This window comes from Plectrocnemia conspersa, unplaced genomic scaffold (genome assembly GCF_051122295.1).
Source record: "Plectrocnemia conspersa isolate PC_06_02 unplaced genomic scaffold, ASM5112229v1 ptg000009l, whole genome shotgun sequence".
In the NCBI taxonomy this organism is placed as follows: Eukaryota; Metazoa; Arthropoda; class Insecta; order Trichoptera; family Polycentropodidae; genus Plectrocnemia; species Plectrocnemia conspersa.
Window position 1 is genome coordinate 25,385,883 of NW_028277173.1, and position 12,027 is coordinate 25,397,909.

The window sequence follows — 12,027 nt, forward strand, 5'->3', positions numbered from 1 at the left end:
GTTAGGTGAGCAAGTGTCAACCACTGATCAAATGGGGGCAATGGCCAACATCCTAGAGAATTACATAATGTACATATATACAAAAAAAATATGTAGACATTGAAAATTTAAAAGTTTTAACATAATGCACTGTTATTTCTGCACACTTCATTATACCGTTCTTGGAAAAAACTAAGTATACAGACTCTCTGCTGGCAGGAACTGGAAATTTACGTACGAGGTCATAAACCAAAAAGGCCAAGCTTAGTACAAAATAATATCTTTACTCGGTACAAAATAGTATCTTTCTAAGAAATATTTTCTAATACGAAACACGTGTTGAAACAAGTTTTTTTTATGAATTATGTACGGGCCCCCACATTGCCAATTTCAACTATCGTACTTGTTCTCTTACAAAAGAACTTATAAGAAAAATGCTTTTTAAGACCCATTTGTCAGTATTCTCAAACTCCACCTCTTTAAAGTACACACCTGGTAAAGTATGAATATTTTTACCAGTGTTTGCCGTTGGTAAACGTGCATTAATGTAGTATTAATTTTTAAGAAATATGTATACATCAGTGGCGTGCAGTCCATACATGCAGTAGATTCAAAATGTCAACCCGCATGGACGGTTGATCGACTATAAACACATCAATTTTAATTTTACTTGTTACAGAGAGCGACTTGATTTCCTCAAAGAAGCTTCGGTAATGAAAGCTTTCGATACTCCGCATGTCGTACGGCTATTGGGTGTGGTGTCATCAGGTCTGCCAAGTCTCGTGATAATGGAACTCATGTCGAACGGAGATCTCAAGAGCTATCTTCGTTTGCATCGACTCGAGCATGAAAAACCCTCATTATCTAGAATATTACAGGTACATTTTTATATACTAGTCAAATTAAGTACATCATATACGTTAATATCTTTACATTCTATGTATCATTTCAGATGGCGATGGAAATAGCCGACGGGATGGCTTATCTATCTGCCAAGAAGTTCGTTCATCGAGACTTAGCGGCGCGAAATTGCATGGTCGCTGGGGATCTGAAGGTGAAAGTCGGCGATTTTGGAATGACGAGAGATATCTACGAGACTGATTATTACCGAAAAGGCACCAAAGGCTTCCTCCCAGTCAGATGGATGAGCCCTGAGAGTCTCAGCGATGGAGTAATAATATTAATTACTGAATTAATTTATATGCATGGAACATATTCAATATGATGTTGCTATTTGTTTTAGGTATTTTCGAGTAGTAGCGATGTTTGGAGCTATGGTGTTGTATTGTGGGAGATGGCCACGTTGGCTTCACAACCATATCAAGTAAGTGTTTCGTTAATCTTATAAAACCAAAAAGTGAACATAATCAAAATTAAAACATATGCTTGTAATGTTGTTATAAATCAATGAGAAGAAGCATAATAATATTTATAAGCGATCTTGAAAATAATAGTGTTGTCTAAAATACATTAAAATGGCTCAATGCATAAAACGAATGACAACTGCTCAAGAAGACTGGGTGCTGCAACACAATTTTCTTAGAAACCGTTGTGAAACCGAATGACTTAAAATGTTTTCAAGTGAAGAGTCTCAAATTATGTGCAAAATAGGAAATGGAGCTCAAGAGTTTTCAAAGTTTTGAACACTTAAACTTTGAGCAAAGTCGCTTGGTTTGATCTAAATTTTAACCAACTTTGTTTGTATAATCTAATATAATAATTAATCATTGTAGCTTCTTACATGTGATTAAATATTGGGCTGAAAGTATTATGATCAGAGAATGCATGGTAACAGTAGGGGTAGGAATCATGTGTATGCGCACGGGTCACATGAATACCTAAAACTCGATTTAAAACCTACTCTAATAGATTTATTTGGAAAACATTTCCAAGTATAGTCAGGGACGTCATTTCATATTTTTCCAGAGGGGGGGTGGGCAAAAGTTGACCAGTATGTGGTCGTGTTTTTAATATTTTGATTTTATTAAGATTCATAGGATTTCATTATGACATGCATTTTTCTGACCAAATTCAAGGGGGCGTCTTAGTATAGAATTCACGTCAAAAGCAGTAAAATCGTGTTTTCGCCATTGCAGTGAAAATGTTCGGTTATCTAGAGTTCATATTGAAAATTTTTGTAATAATATTACGAATTAGAATCGAATATAGCACATCTAAACAAAATTTTACCCAATAGGAAAGCGCCAAAAACAATCATCCCTTCTCAGAAGTCAAAAATCTACGTCAAAAGCAATAAAATCGTGCCGTCGCTGTCACGATTTTATTGCTTTTGACGAGAATTTTTGCTTTCTGAGAAGTGATAATTGTTTTTGCGCTCTCCTATTGACCAAAATTCAGTTTGAATATACTTTGATCAGCCTTCTTATATTAGAAGTACATAGTAATATCGGTAAGGATAGCTATCTTATTTTTAAAACATAGTGTAATATCAAAAAACAGACAAACTATTGAGCAATATGCGAGATGCAACGTTTATCTGTACTTTTTTTCTGCTTATTTTCCCCTGAAAGCTTAGTTAGTATTTTGGACTTGACCTAATGAAAGTTCTAAAATTGTAATAAGTTTTAAAATTTTTATTACGTCGAGTTGGGTTTGGTTAATTTGTGTAGGTTAGGTTTGGGTTTGAACAGGACATAATAAAAAATCCAAAATTGTAATTAGTTTTAGAACTTTTATTAGGTCAAGTTGGGTTTGGTTAATTTGTATAAGTTAGGTTTGGGTTTGAACAGCGAATGTACGTTTCGCAACTATCAAATTGAGTTTCATAGACATTTTAAAACAGCATATAATTTCACTAGCACCTATCAGTTAAATTATATTTTCGCTAGAAGAAATATAAATCTACTGCTGAAAATGTATTTGTACTTCACTAGTAAAATATAACTTTACTAAAAAATACATTATATGAAAGATCAAATACATATTTACCATTGAACTTAAAATTACAATTTTAAGTATTATAGTATAACCAAATGACGTCCCTGAATACAGTCCATGTCTTACATATTCTATCTTTTCTCGGAACCTCCTTGGCACAATCTATTTATCTCTTCTTGGGTGGTTCCCATTTTGTTAAATATTTTGTTAGCCGGTCTCTGCATTGCCAGTTTTTTTTGCCAAATATGTTATATGTATGTTTTTTTTTATTTACGGCATTCATATTCGTTGCTACTTGTGATTAATTTATTATAATAACCTTTTCAGGGATTGAGTAATGATCAAGTTTTGCGGTACGTGATTGACGGGGGCGTGATGGAACGTCCTGAAAATTGTCCCGATAAACTGTATGGTTTGATGCAACTGACGTGGAAGCGACCAGACGCACGGCCTACATTCCTGCAGCTCGTATCGATGCTGACGGGCGACGCGACGCTAGAGTTCAGAGAGCATTCGTTCTTCTACAGTGAAGAGGGTCAGGACCTTTACCATCAGGTGTTGCCAGCCGGTAAGCAATCCATTATTCAAACATTGAAAATTATTATGGAAATGGACAGTAGCTGTGTCGACGATTATAAAATAAATGATTATACTGGTCACATGATTGAAGTCAAGTCGAGTCATTTGAATCCTAATAACGTCACCGATTTTTCTTGTTTGCCGCTGCAGAAGAATAACTAGTCATGTAAGTAATTTTATGTAGTTTGATGATGTGGAATGCGAAAGTGAAAAGTTTCCATCGATTTGTCTACTTCCTTTTAACAACAATTGTCTTTGAATGCAATATTGAATTGAATAAGTTATGTTATCTTATATATCTACACAGAACTTTCTTTTGAAGATTATAATAACTACTATTCAATCTTGATCATTCATTAGTATTTTTTTTTTGTTCAAAAAGTAAGTCTTTTAGCAACAAAAAGAATATGATACTTTAAACAGCATGTGAGCATCAGTACATATAGAAATTTAGGTAAAAGATTTAAATGACAATAAAATATATTATTTTAGGTTGGTTTATATGAAGTAAAATGTCTGCCTGGTATTGATTTTTATCTGATAAATTTAGGTTCCACTAATAAGATATAATTCAATTTTGTTTCAAATGCAAGGCGTGAGATTACAAACGCAAAGCATTAAGGCTTGAGCTCGAAGTTCGAGATTAAGGGTGTGCAGCTCAAATTTATTTGTGTATAGTATAAAACAGTCCCACCTAGCCCTAGATTTATCTAGTTCATTTCATTTTTCGATCTCCAAATTGTTTAGTTTTTGTCTAGGTCAATTCATTCTAGAACAAGTATTACGAGTTTCCGAACAGTTGTTTATAGATTATTTTCAACATTGTTTTTTAGCTTTTCTTTATTTACAACAGATTGAGTTCATAACTTCTCTAAATCTCAAATTGATTACTCTGTAGCTTCTGCTGCATTGTGCTTCAAATTTAACTTGTAATAGTTCTAAAATTTTCGACCCCAAATAAGAATGAGCAACTTTTAATGTTACTACAACTTTTTTTGACTGAGTAAAAATCAACCACTTCATATGAAACAACCTAAAGTTTAATTAGTATTAGATGGTAACTGGATACCGTCTTTTCCCTTCACTTCACTGTCTCTCTTATTAATGTAATCAATTGTGCAGAATGCCAATTGATGCCCAAATTTTACTTTCGCATTTCAATCTTATCTGCATGTTTTCCTTTCAAGTACATACCTTGGAATGCACTTACTGCGAAAATCTTGTTATGACCAATCATGATTTTTATACGCCTCATTCATAGATACACATACCTATAATCATTTATTTTGCTGAGTTATGAACATAAACGTATTTTACAATAGATATTTTACAATTTTATGTTTATTTATGCTATAAATCCACTTTTTGTTCTCGTTGGTAGTTAATATTTATAATCGATAGTTGATGTTTTTATTTTCGTGTTATTTTTCAGTCGTGGAAGAAGCGAGCCACTCAACGTCTCCCACGAGAATGGCGCTGGCAGACTATCTAGCGAGCGATAGCTATCCCCCGACTACTTCTCGAGGAGCCACCTCTCCTAAGTCTCCGTATCGTGATTTGATAGAGCATCGGAGCATCGGAGATAGTATAGGCGGAGAGCCGCACGAGATGGAAGCGCTCGTCGACACAATAATGAAGGACATGCCGAGAATAGGCGGCGGCAAAAAGTCTACCTCACCAATGGCTTCCACGGCCCCAAACGGCTTCCTCACCACTTGGCCGGGCAACAACGGCAATCCCAACATCGGATCCTCATTGCTAGGCGCCGACGACGACCAACAGTATTCGTAAATGTTTTTAATTTTTCAATCTTCGTTATTTGTGCTTGTGTACCATCCTGGGTCTAATCTTAAGTATAATACTCGAGTTGCTGAATACCGTTTATTAATTTTTTTCGTCGATACGACGGAAGGTCTGTAATTTTCCGACTTCTAATAAAATCTTTCTGATGTAGTTTTTAGTATAATACCAACTGTTTGAATAAAGCTGTAATAATTGACTGTAACTCTCATATTGTGAGGAATTGAACTTGATTAAATGAAGTGAATCAGTTCTTTGCTAGTTGGAAAATTGCGGTTCATCCGTCGAAATTAGGAATGTAATCAAATGTACAAAATGTCCTTGAAAGTACATATTTAAAAATGTGATTATTTTTTATTTAGTTCTGTATGCACAAAGAAAGACTGAGTGGTTAATGAAGATGAATGTGTGTTTGTTGATTATAATGATTATATAAGAAAATGGAATATCCTTAACATATTACCTCATTGAAAATAAATAAAAAAACTATTATTGTTATTAATGTGTATATAAAATTGATTTGTGAAAATATTTTTTACTAATATTGTATTTGCCAATCGTCTTTTCATGTGACATATTCAATGTGAAAGCAGGTTAAGCAAACCTTAACGAAAATACGTGGAAGAAAAAATAATGGGGAACCAAATTACTGCTGCACGTGTACGCGTTCGCACATTATACGATCCTTACCAATGTGTCTTCAAATCATAGCTATTTATATATGGAGAATATTTTGAATATAGTTACAGTTGTTGTTATTTTGAGTATAAAATTGGGATTAATGATATAAAAAAAAACGACGAAGATGGTATCGATTGTTGTTGATTTAAAGTTGATTTCGTCGAGCATAGCTCGTGGCTCAAGTGTATCGTGTGGTGTCGAGGGGTTGATATGATTTTTTAAAGCGGAGTTGTGCGAAGGTGCAGTTCGGAACGTCGACAATGTGCCTTTACTCCGTTCGTAACGATTATCATAAACGTTATAGCAGTTTGCGCCTGTGATGAAACATTGAATGTAATGGTGTTGTATTTTTTTTAATTTGCCTAGATTAGTAAATTATGTGGCAATTTTATTGAAAAATTTCATAATTTAATAATGACGTCAAATATCTAGTACTGATTTAATTAAAATATGCATAGACTAGTCTTTAAAAACATTTTTTTTATGTACCAGCGCTTGCATAACGACTATGCGAGCGCTATCTAGGTAATCGGTAGGTAATAATATTAGATTGCTGCATAAATCGTGTTCATTTTGTTTAAATTATAATAATTATATGATTTCAATAACGAGAAATAACATTCTGGTGTATTTGAAAAAAAAATGGTATAGAAGGCAAGTAGATGCCACTATACCTAATTGTTTTTCGCAAGAAAAACTCATTCAAGCTCCTAAAATTTGAGTTAGTTTATAATTATTTTTCAATTATTGATGAACTGCTAGAACCTTATCTGAATACTATGACGGATCCTCTTTCCTCCGTTGCCTTTTAGAGGACCAAAGAAGTGGTAATCTCTTAGGCGGTTGAGGAGAGTCTATCACAGAACTCTCTACCTATTCATTATTTTAATGATTTACAACCACTGCTCAAAAATCAGATAAAAATACGCTGCTCCTAGAACAGATCCATAATATTTTTTATTTCTTGTTCCATTACGTAACTTCATTGGTGGCAAATATTTCTGTAAGTGCATGATTACAGTGTCTATTTCAATTATTATAGATTTTACCATTCAACGAGAGAAAACAAAATATCAACTTCTGTTGTCTGATGAAAAACTGACAATCTACGGTCAAGCAGTGAGCCACAGTAACATACAAATTAACATGCATGTCTTTCATTTGAAAATCTTTCTATAATTCCCAAGTTGTTTTAAATAATACTGCTGTCCTACGAACTTTTAACTATTTCTTAAGTTTCTTAACTTCAATTATAATATCACAGTATATTTTTGTAACATAGGTAATTTAATAGCGCAAAATATATCTCTGATAAGCAGACAATCAACTAATAGTAATAAAATAACTCAAATGTGACTGAATATTATTTCTAGATAATGAAAATGTATAGATGTGATACAAAATCTATCTAAAAGATGTACATGATTTATGCAGCAGTTCAATATGTACATTATACAAAGTAAAACCTGCGTTATTTGCAGTTTTGTGTATGTAAAAAATGTTAGAACTCAAAGCAGTGTAAATAAGGTTTTAGCCTTTAAGATGTTACGTGTATTAAGAATATCGCCTTATATAATTTAAATTACCTAAGATTTCGGCAAGGACGGTGCCGGAGCAGGGACGGCGCCGCTAAGTTTCCAATGTTAGTGCAAATGTACCGATTTCATCACAATTTATTAGAACAAAATGTACATACGCTAGCTAAATGATTTGTTGCCGGTTGTATACCCGTTGTGTATTTTAATAATATATATATATTATAAAAAAATATATAGTGCCATGGCCGCCATGTTTTATTGTATCAGCCAAATTTCGTTTCGACTTTGGCGGAAGCGACGCGGCATTGAAGAACAAAGTGGCCGTCAGTACCGTGGCAGGAGTGGTTAAGTGCCATTCTGTGGTCTGTCACGGCTACCAGCAGTTGCTGTTACAGAGTTACAGTCTGATTTTTATAGTTCCTCCCACCTATAAGAACGTCGGGGGGGCGACGAGCGCACCACACCACAAGGAGCCAGCTCGGTCGCCCCTTTGACTCCCAAGTTTTATTTTATATAAAAATGCATCGTTTTCTGAAAATATGTATGGGCAGTTAATGTATAGTAAATTAAATCATGTACCTTTATATGTAATTTTAATGATTATTTATAAAATATTATATATATATATACATATATATATAACAAAAAAGAATTTTAATCATGATGTATTGTATCCTAAAATAAGTACCTACCTAATTATATTTTGTACCACACCAGAACATGTACATTTCTCAATAAACATTAAATATATTTTTGTATTTTTATTGTTTTCTTCCTCCATTCATTCATTCATAACTTATGTATAAATGTATGATAACTAAACAAAATTTATGACATATATCAGATAATCTCCAAAACATAACGCGTACCTGCTAATCAATAGGAGTTTGTTCCCATTTCATAGGAAAAAAGCGAATGAAAATGGATGTATTTCTGAGTATATATAAATAAAATAAACTAGCCATTGATAAAAAATAATCTGAACCGAGATTCTCGAGACCTAATGAAAGTTCTAAAATTGTAATTAGTTTTAGAGCTTTCATTAGGTCAAATTAGGTTTGGTTAATTTGTTTAGGTTAGGTTTGGGTTTGAACAGGACATAATAAAAGTTGCAAAACTATAAATAGTTATAGACCTTTGGCGTGCGTACGTCCCGTTGACGTAGCGGTCGCTCCGCTACAGACCTTTCATTAAGTCAAGTTGGGTTTGGTTAATTCGTGTAAGTTAGGTTTGGGTTTTAACAGCAAATGTACGTTTTGCAACTGTCAAATTGAGTTTCCCAGACATTTTTAAAACAGCATATAATTTCACTAGCGCCTATCAGTTTGTGGGGCTTGTTTATATTTATATTTAAATATAGATTTTTATTATGGCCAAAACAAAAGGCAACCCTGATGGGACTCGCAACGGCCGGTTGCGGGTCCGGCTGGCTGATCCGCGCATCGTCTATATAAACATGTAAACAACTTTAATAATCAATAAAAACATTACTGCAGCGGTTGAATCTGTGTCTAATTGCTACCCGTCGCAAAAAGTTAAATTATATTTTTGCTAGTAGAAATATATATCTACTGGTGAAAATATATTTAGACTTTACTAGTGAAAATATAGCTTCACCGAAAAATACACATTTACTGTATCATTTATACATCACATGTAAATAAAAAATGCTAAGTATGTAAAATATATTACTACGTATGGAAAAAATGAAATTATATAATTCTACTAGCACCTGCCAGATAAATTATATTTTCACAAGTAAAAATATATACTACCATTGAAAATATATTCTAATATGATTTGACATTTAAAAAAATATTTTTATTATAAATTCGAGACTGCTTTTTTTAAAAAAAAAATTTGATAACCCGAGAATTTCTGATTTAGAATCAGGACGTCGTTTCAGCTTTTTCCAAGGGGGGGGGGGGCAAAAATAAGCCAGTCAGTGGGCATTATTTTTAATATTTTGATTTTATTTAAATATATAGTATTTTATTAATTGACAAGCATTTTTCTGTCTGAATTCAAGGAGGGAAATGCTCCCCCCTGTCCTCCTCCACCAAATAACGTCCATGACCATCTGGAGAACACTGATAATATACACATGCAGTTATCATTTGAATACCATACAATTAACAATACAGTTATAAGCCAATGTTTTGATGAATAAGTGTAATAATATTTACAATTATAACAGTATAAAGTATCATTAAAGAGATGACAGTGAAATAAAAAATTATAAAAATATGAAGCAGTGAAAAATTTTGAAACCATTAAAACATTTTCTTTTTACACTGTGAGATGATTTTCGTCGATGAGCAGCTTCATTTTATACCAGTCTTCCAACATATTTAAGTGTATGCGTATTGTATTACACATATTAACTCATAACTTGGCAGGGTTATTCAATCATGCATTATTGTAATACTAATATGTTTTAAAATATCTATTTGTTGCAATTATGATTACTTTTAAAACATTTTTATATTATTATTGAAATTTAACGACGAAAGACATATGAATGAAAATTTAGGTAAAAAGATTTATGAGTAATATATACTAAACTTCAAAAGCAACCATGAAATTAATTACACATTTAACTGCTTACTTGTGTGGTGTGTTTTTTTAGTATGAAGAAATATGAAAATATTATCAATATTCTGATTGAACCCTGAATTCGAGGTTTTGTCACTGATAAGGAAATATACTTTTTCAACACAAAAAGTACACATAATCTAACTTACTTAATTGGAAACTTATGACTATTGAAACTGGAACCAGAACACATGAAGCAAATTGTGCTTGGAAATTGTATGTATCTTATAATCATATTTGCTCATATATATAATTGTTCTAAGCCGCTTCCGGACGCGCTCGCTTTAAAACGCAAACACATTAATTTTGTTACTCTGGTAATAGTATCACTCTGTATGAATGGTGTATAATAATACACGTAAACAAAAGAAATATATATAATTATAATAATAGAAACAAAAATTGAGTTTGGTCGATTTATTTCTGAGCCCCCCCACCCCTCCCGGTAATGAATTCTCTTGTTTTTGATTGGAGGCTCTGACTGTCGACCAATGAAAAATAAGCATTTAAATATAAAACAAGATGGCGGATAGCAACGTGACAACAGTTTTCAATAATTTTACAACCGATAATAATATTCATTAATTTTTCATGTGTGTTGTTCGATTTGACTGAATATAAATATTCAGATTGCAAATTAACTAGGTACGTTTTAACTATGATAATGAAATATATACATAATGTGTGTAAGGATTAGAAGAATATATTGATTAAACTATATTAACAATCATAAAACAACCTTCGTAATGAAATCTTCAAATTTTTAGTTCCGTCGACGGGCTCCGAGACCGAAAAGGGAGTTTTCCATTTACAATACATCAAAATTATCAATCTAACTTACTTAATTGGAGACTTACGACTATTGAAACTGGAACCAGAGCACATGGAGCAAATTTTGCTTGGAAACTGTATGTATGTTCAAATAAATAAAATCTAAACCAAGAAAAATATAGAAATTCTGAAATGTTCTTCGGTTTTAACAAATTTTCTTCTATTTTCTGTGACTGTTTGTTCTCCTAAAATGTCCTACATTGTCCTAGTATATCTAAATTTGGGTTAGGTTTTGTCATAGTCACAGATTCTTGAGATTGTGCGAATATGTTCTGACAAAATATTTTATGTGTGGTAATAACTGTGTTGTTTAATCAATAGAATAGAAGTTTTTTAATGTTAATATATAAAACGACGTATTATAAATAATTATTATTACTTCGTATCGTATTTAAGGTTAAAAATATATTTGTGAAAATGAAACATTTGTAAAATTACTTGTACAATTTTTTTTTGTAAAGTATCTGCAATTAGTTAAAGACCTCTATAAGGTTAATGTGGCTTTATATTAGCATACATTTATAAGTGAAAAGCTTCGTATCTTCTATCTCGTAAATAATAATCATTGGTTTTATATACAAATAGTTTATATTATATATTAGGTCGTGCCGTCGTGCTTTTATTCTTATTGAAATTGTGGAAATGTATTGATCTGTTTAGTACATACTCTTTTCGAAATCCCAATTGCTCATATATGTACATATTTACATACTATGTATATTCAAGAGATAACTACGCAATATACTTTTCAAATAGTTTGTGAAGTAGCGGTAATAATGTAATAAGCTGATAATTGATAGGAACATTACCGTATTTTCTAAGTTTTTGGTTTTCCAAATAATGGGGAAATGTCCAAGAGATGAACAAACAAAGTAGTGAAAGGAATTAACCATTAGCTTTTTTAATTACAAAAGCTCTTTTGCTCATTAAAAGTTAAACAAATCAATGTTTTTTATATCTATCAAGGGTTTGTTGAACCTAAGAATCACATGTATTTGTTTTGAGTTCCCCGTAAGCACATGCTCATATTACCGCTTTCTTCTGATTAGTATTGGACATGTTGTTTCAGATTTTTAACGGTGGAATGTCGGAGTTTTTATTTTCTATGAGTGATTATCTGTCAGAT

General features: G+C 32.3%; 1 protein-coding gene and 1 long non-coding RNA gene across 4 annotated transcripts in view; one reads left to right on the forward strand and one right to left on the reverse strand.

Annotated features, from left to right (window-relative positions):
• LOC148232412 (insulin-like receptor) overlaps nucleotides 1–5,871 on the forward strand; it is a 205,864-nt gene extending 199,993 nt beyond the window's left edge. For all 3 annotated transcript variants that reach the window (XM_088191299.1, XM_088191301.1, XM_088191300.1), the window contains 5 exons: nucleotides 659–857; nucleotides 932–1,150; nucleotides 1,223–1,303; nucleotides 3,205–3,445; nucleotides 4,889–5,871. In XM_088191299.1, coding sequence (XP_088047425.1) covers nucleotides 659–857; nucleotides 932–1,150; nucleotides 1,223–1,303; nucleotides 3,205–3,445; nucleotides 4,889–5,247 — 1,099 coding nt within the window. In that variant the 3' untranslated portion in view covers nucleotides 5,248–5,871. The remainder of the gene's footprint in view (nucleotides 1–658; nucleotides 858–931; nucleotides 1,151–1,222; nucleotides 1,304–3,204; nucleotides 3,446–4,888) is intronic.
• LOC148232413 (uncharacterized) overlaps nucleotides 1–12,027 on the reverse strand; it is a 267,931-nt gene that overhangs the window by 135,778 nt on the left and 120,126 nt on the right. The window lies entirely within an intron of this gene.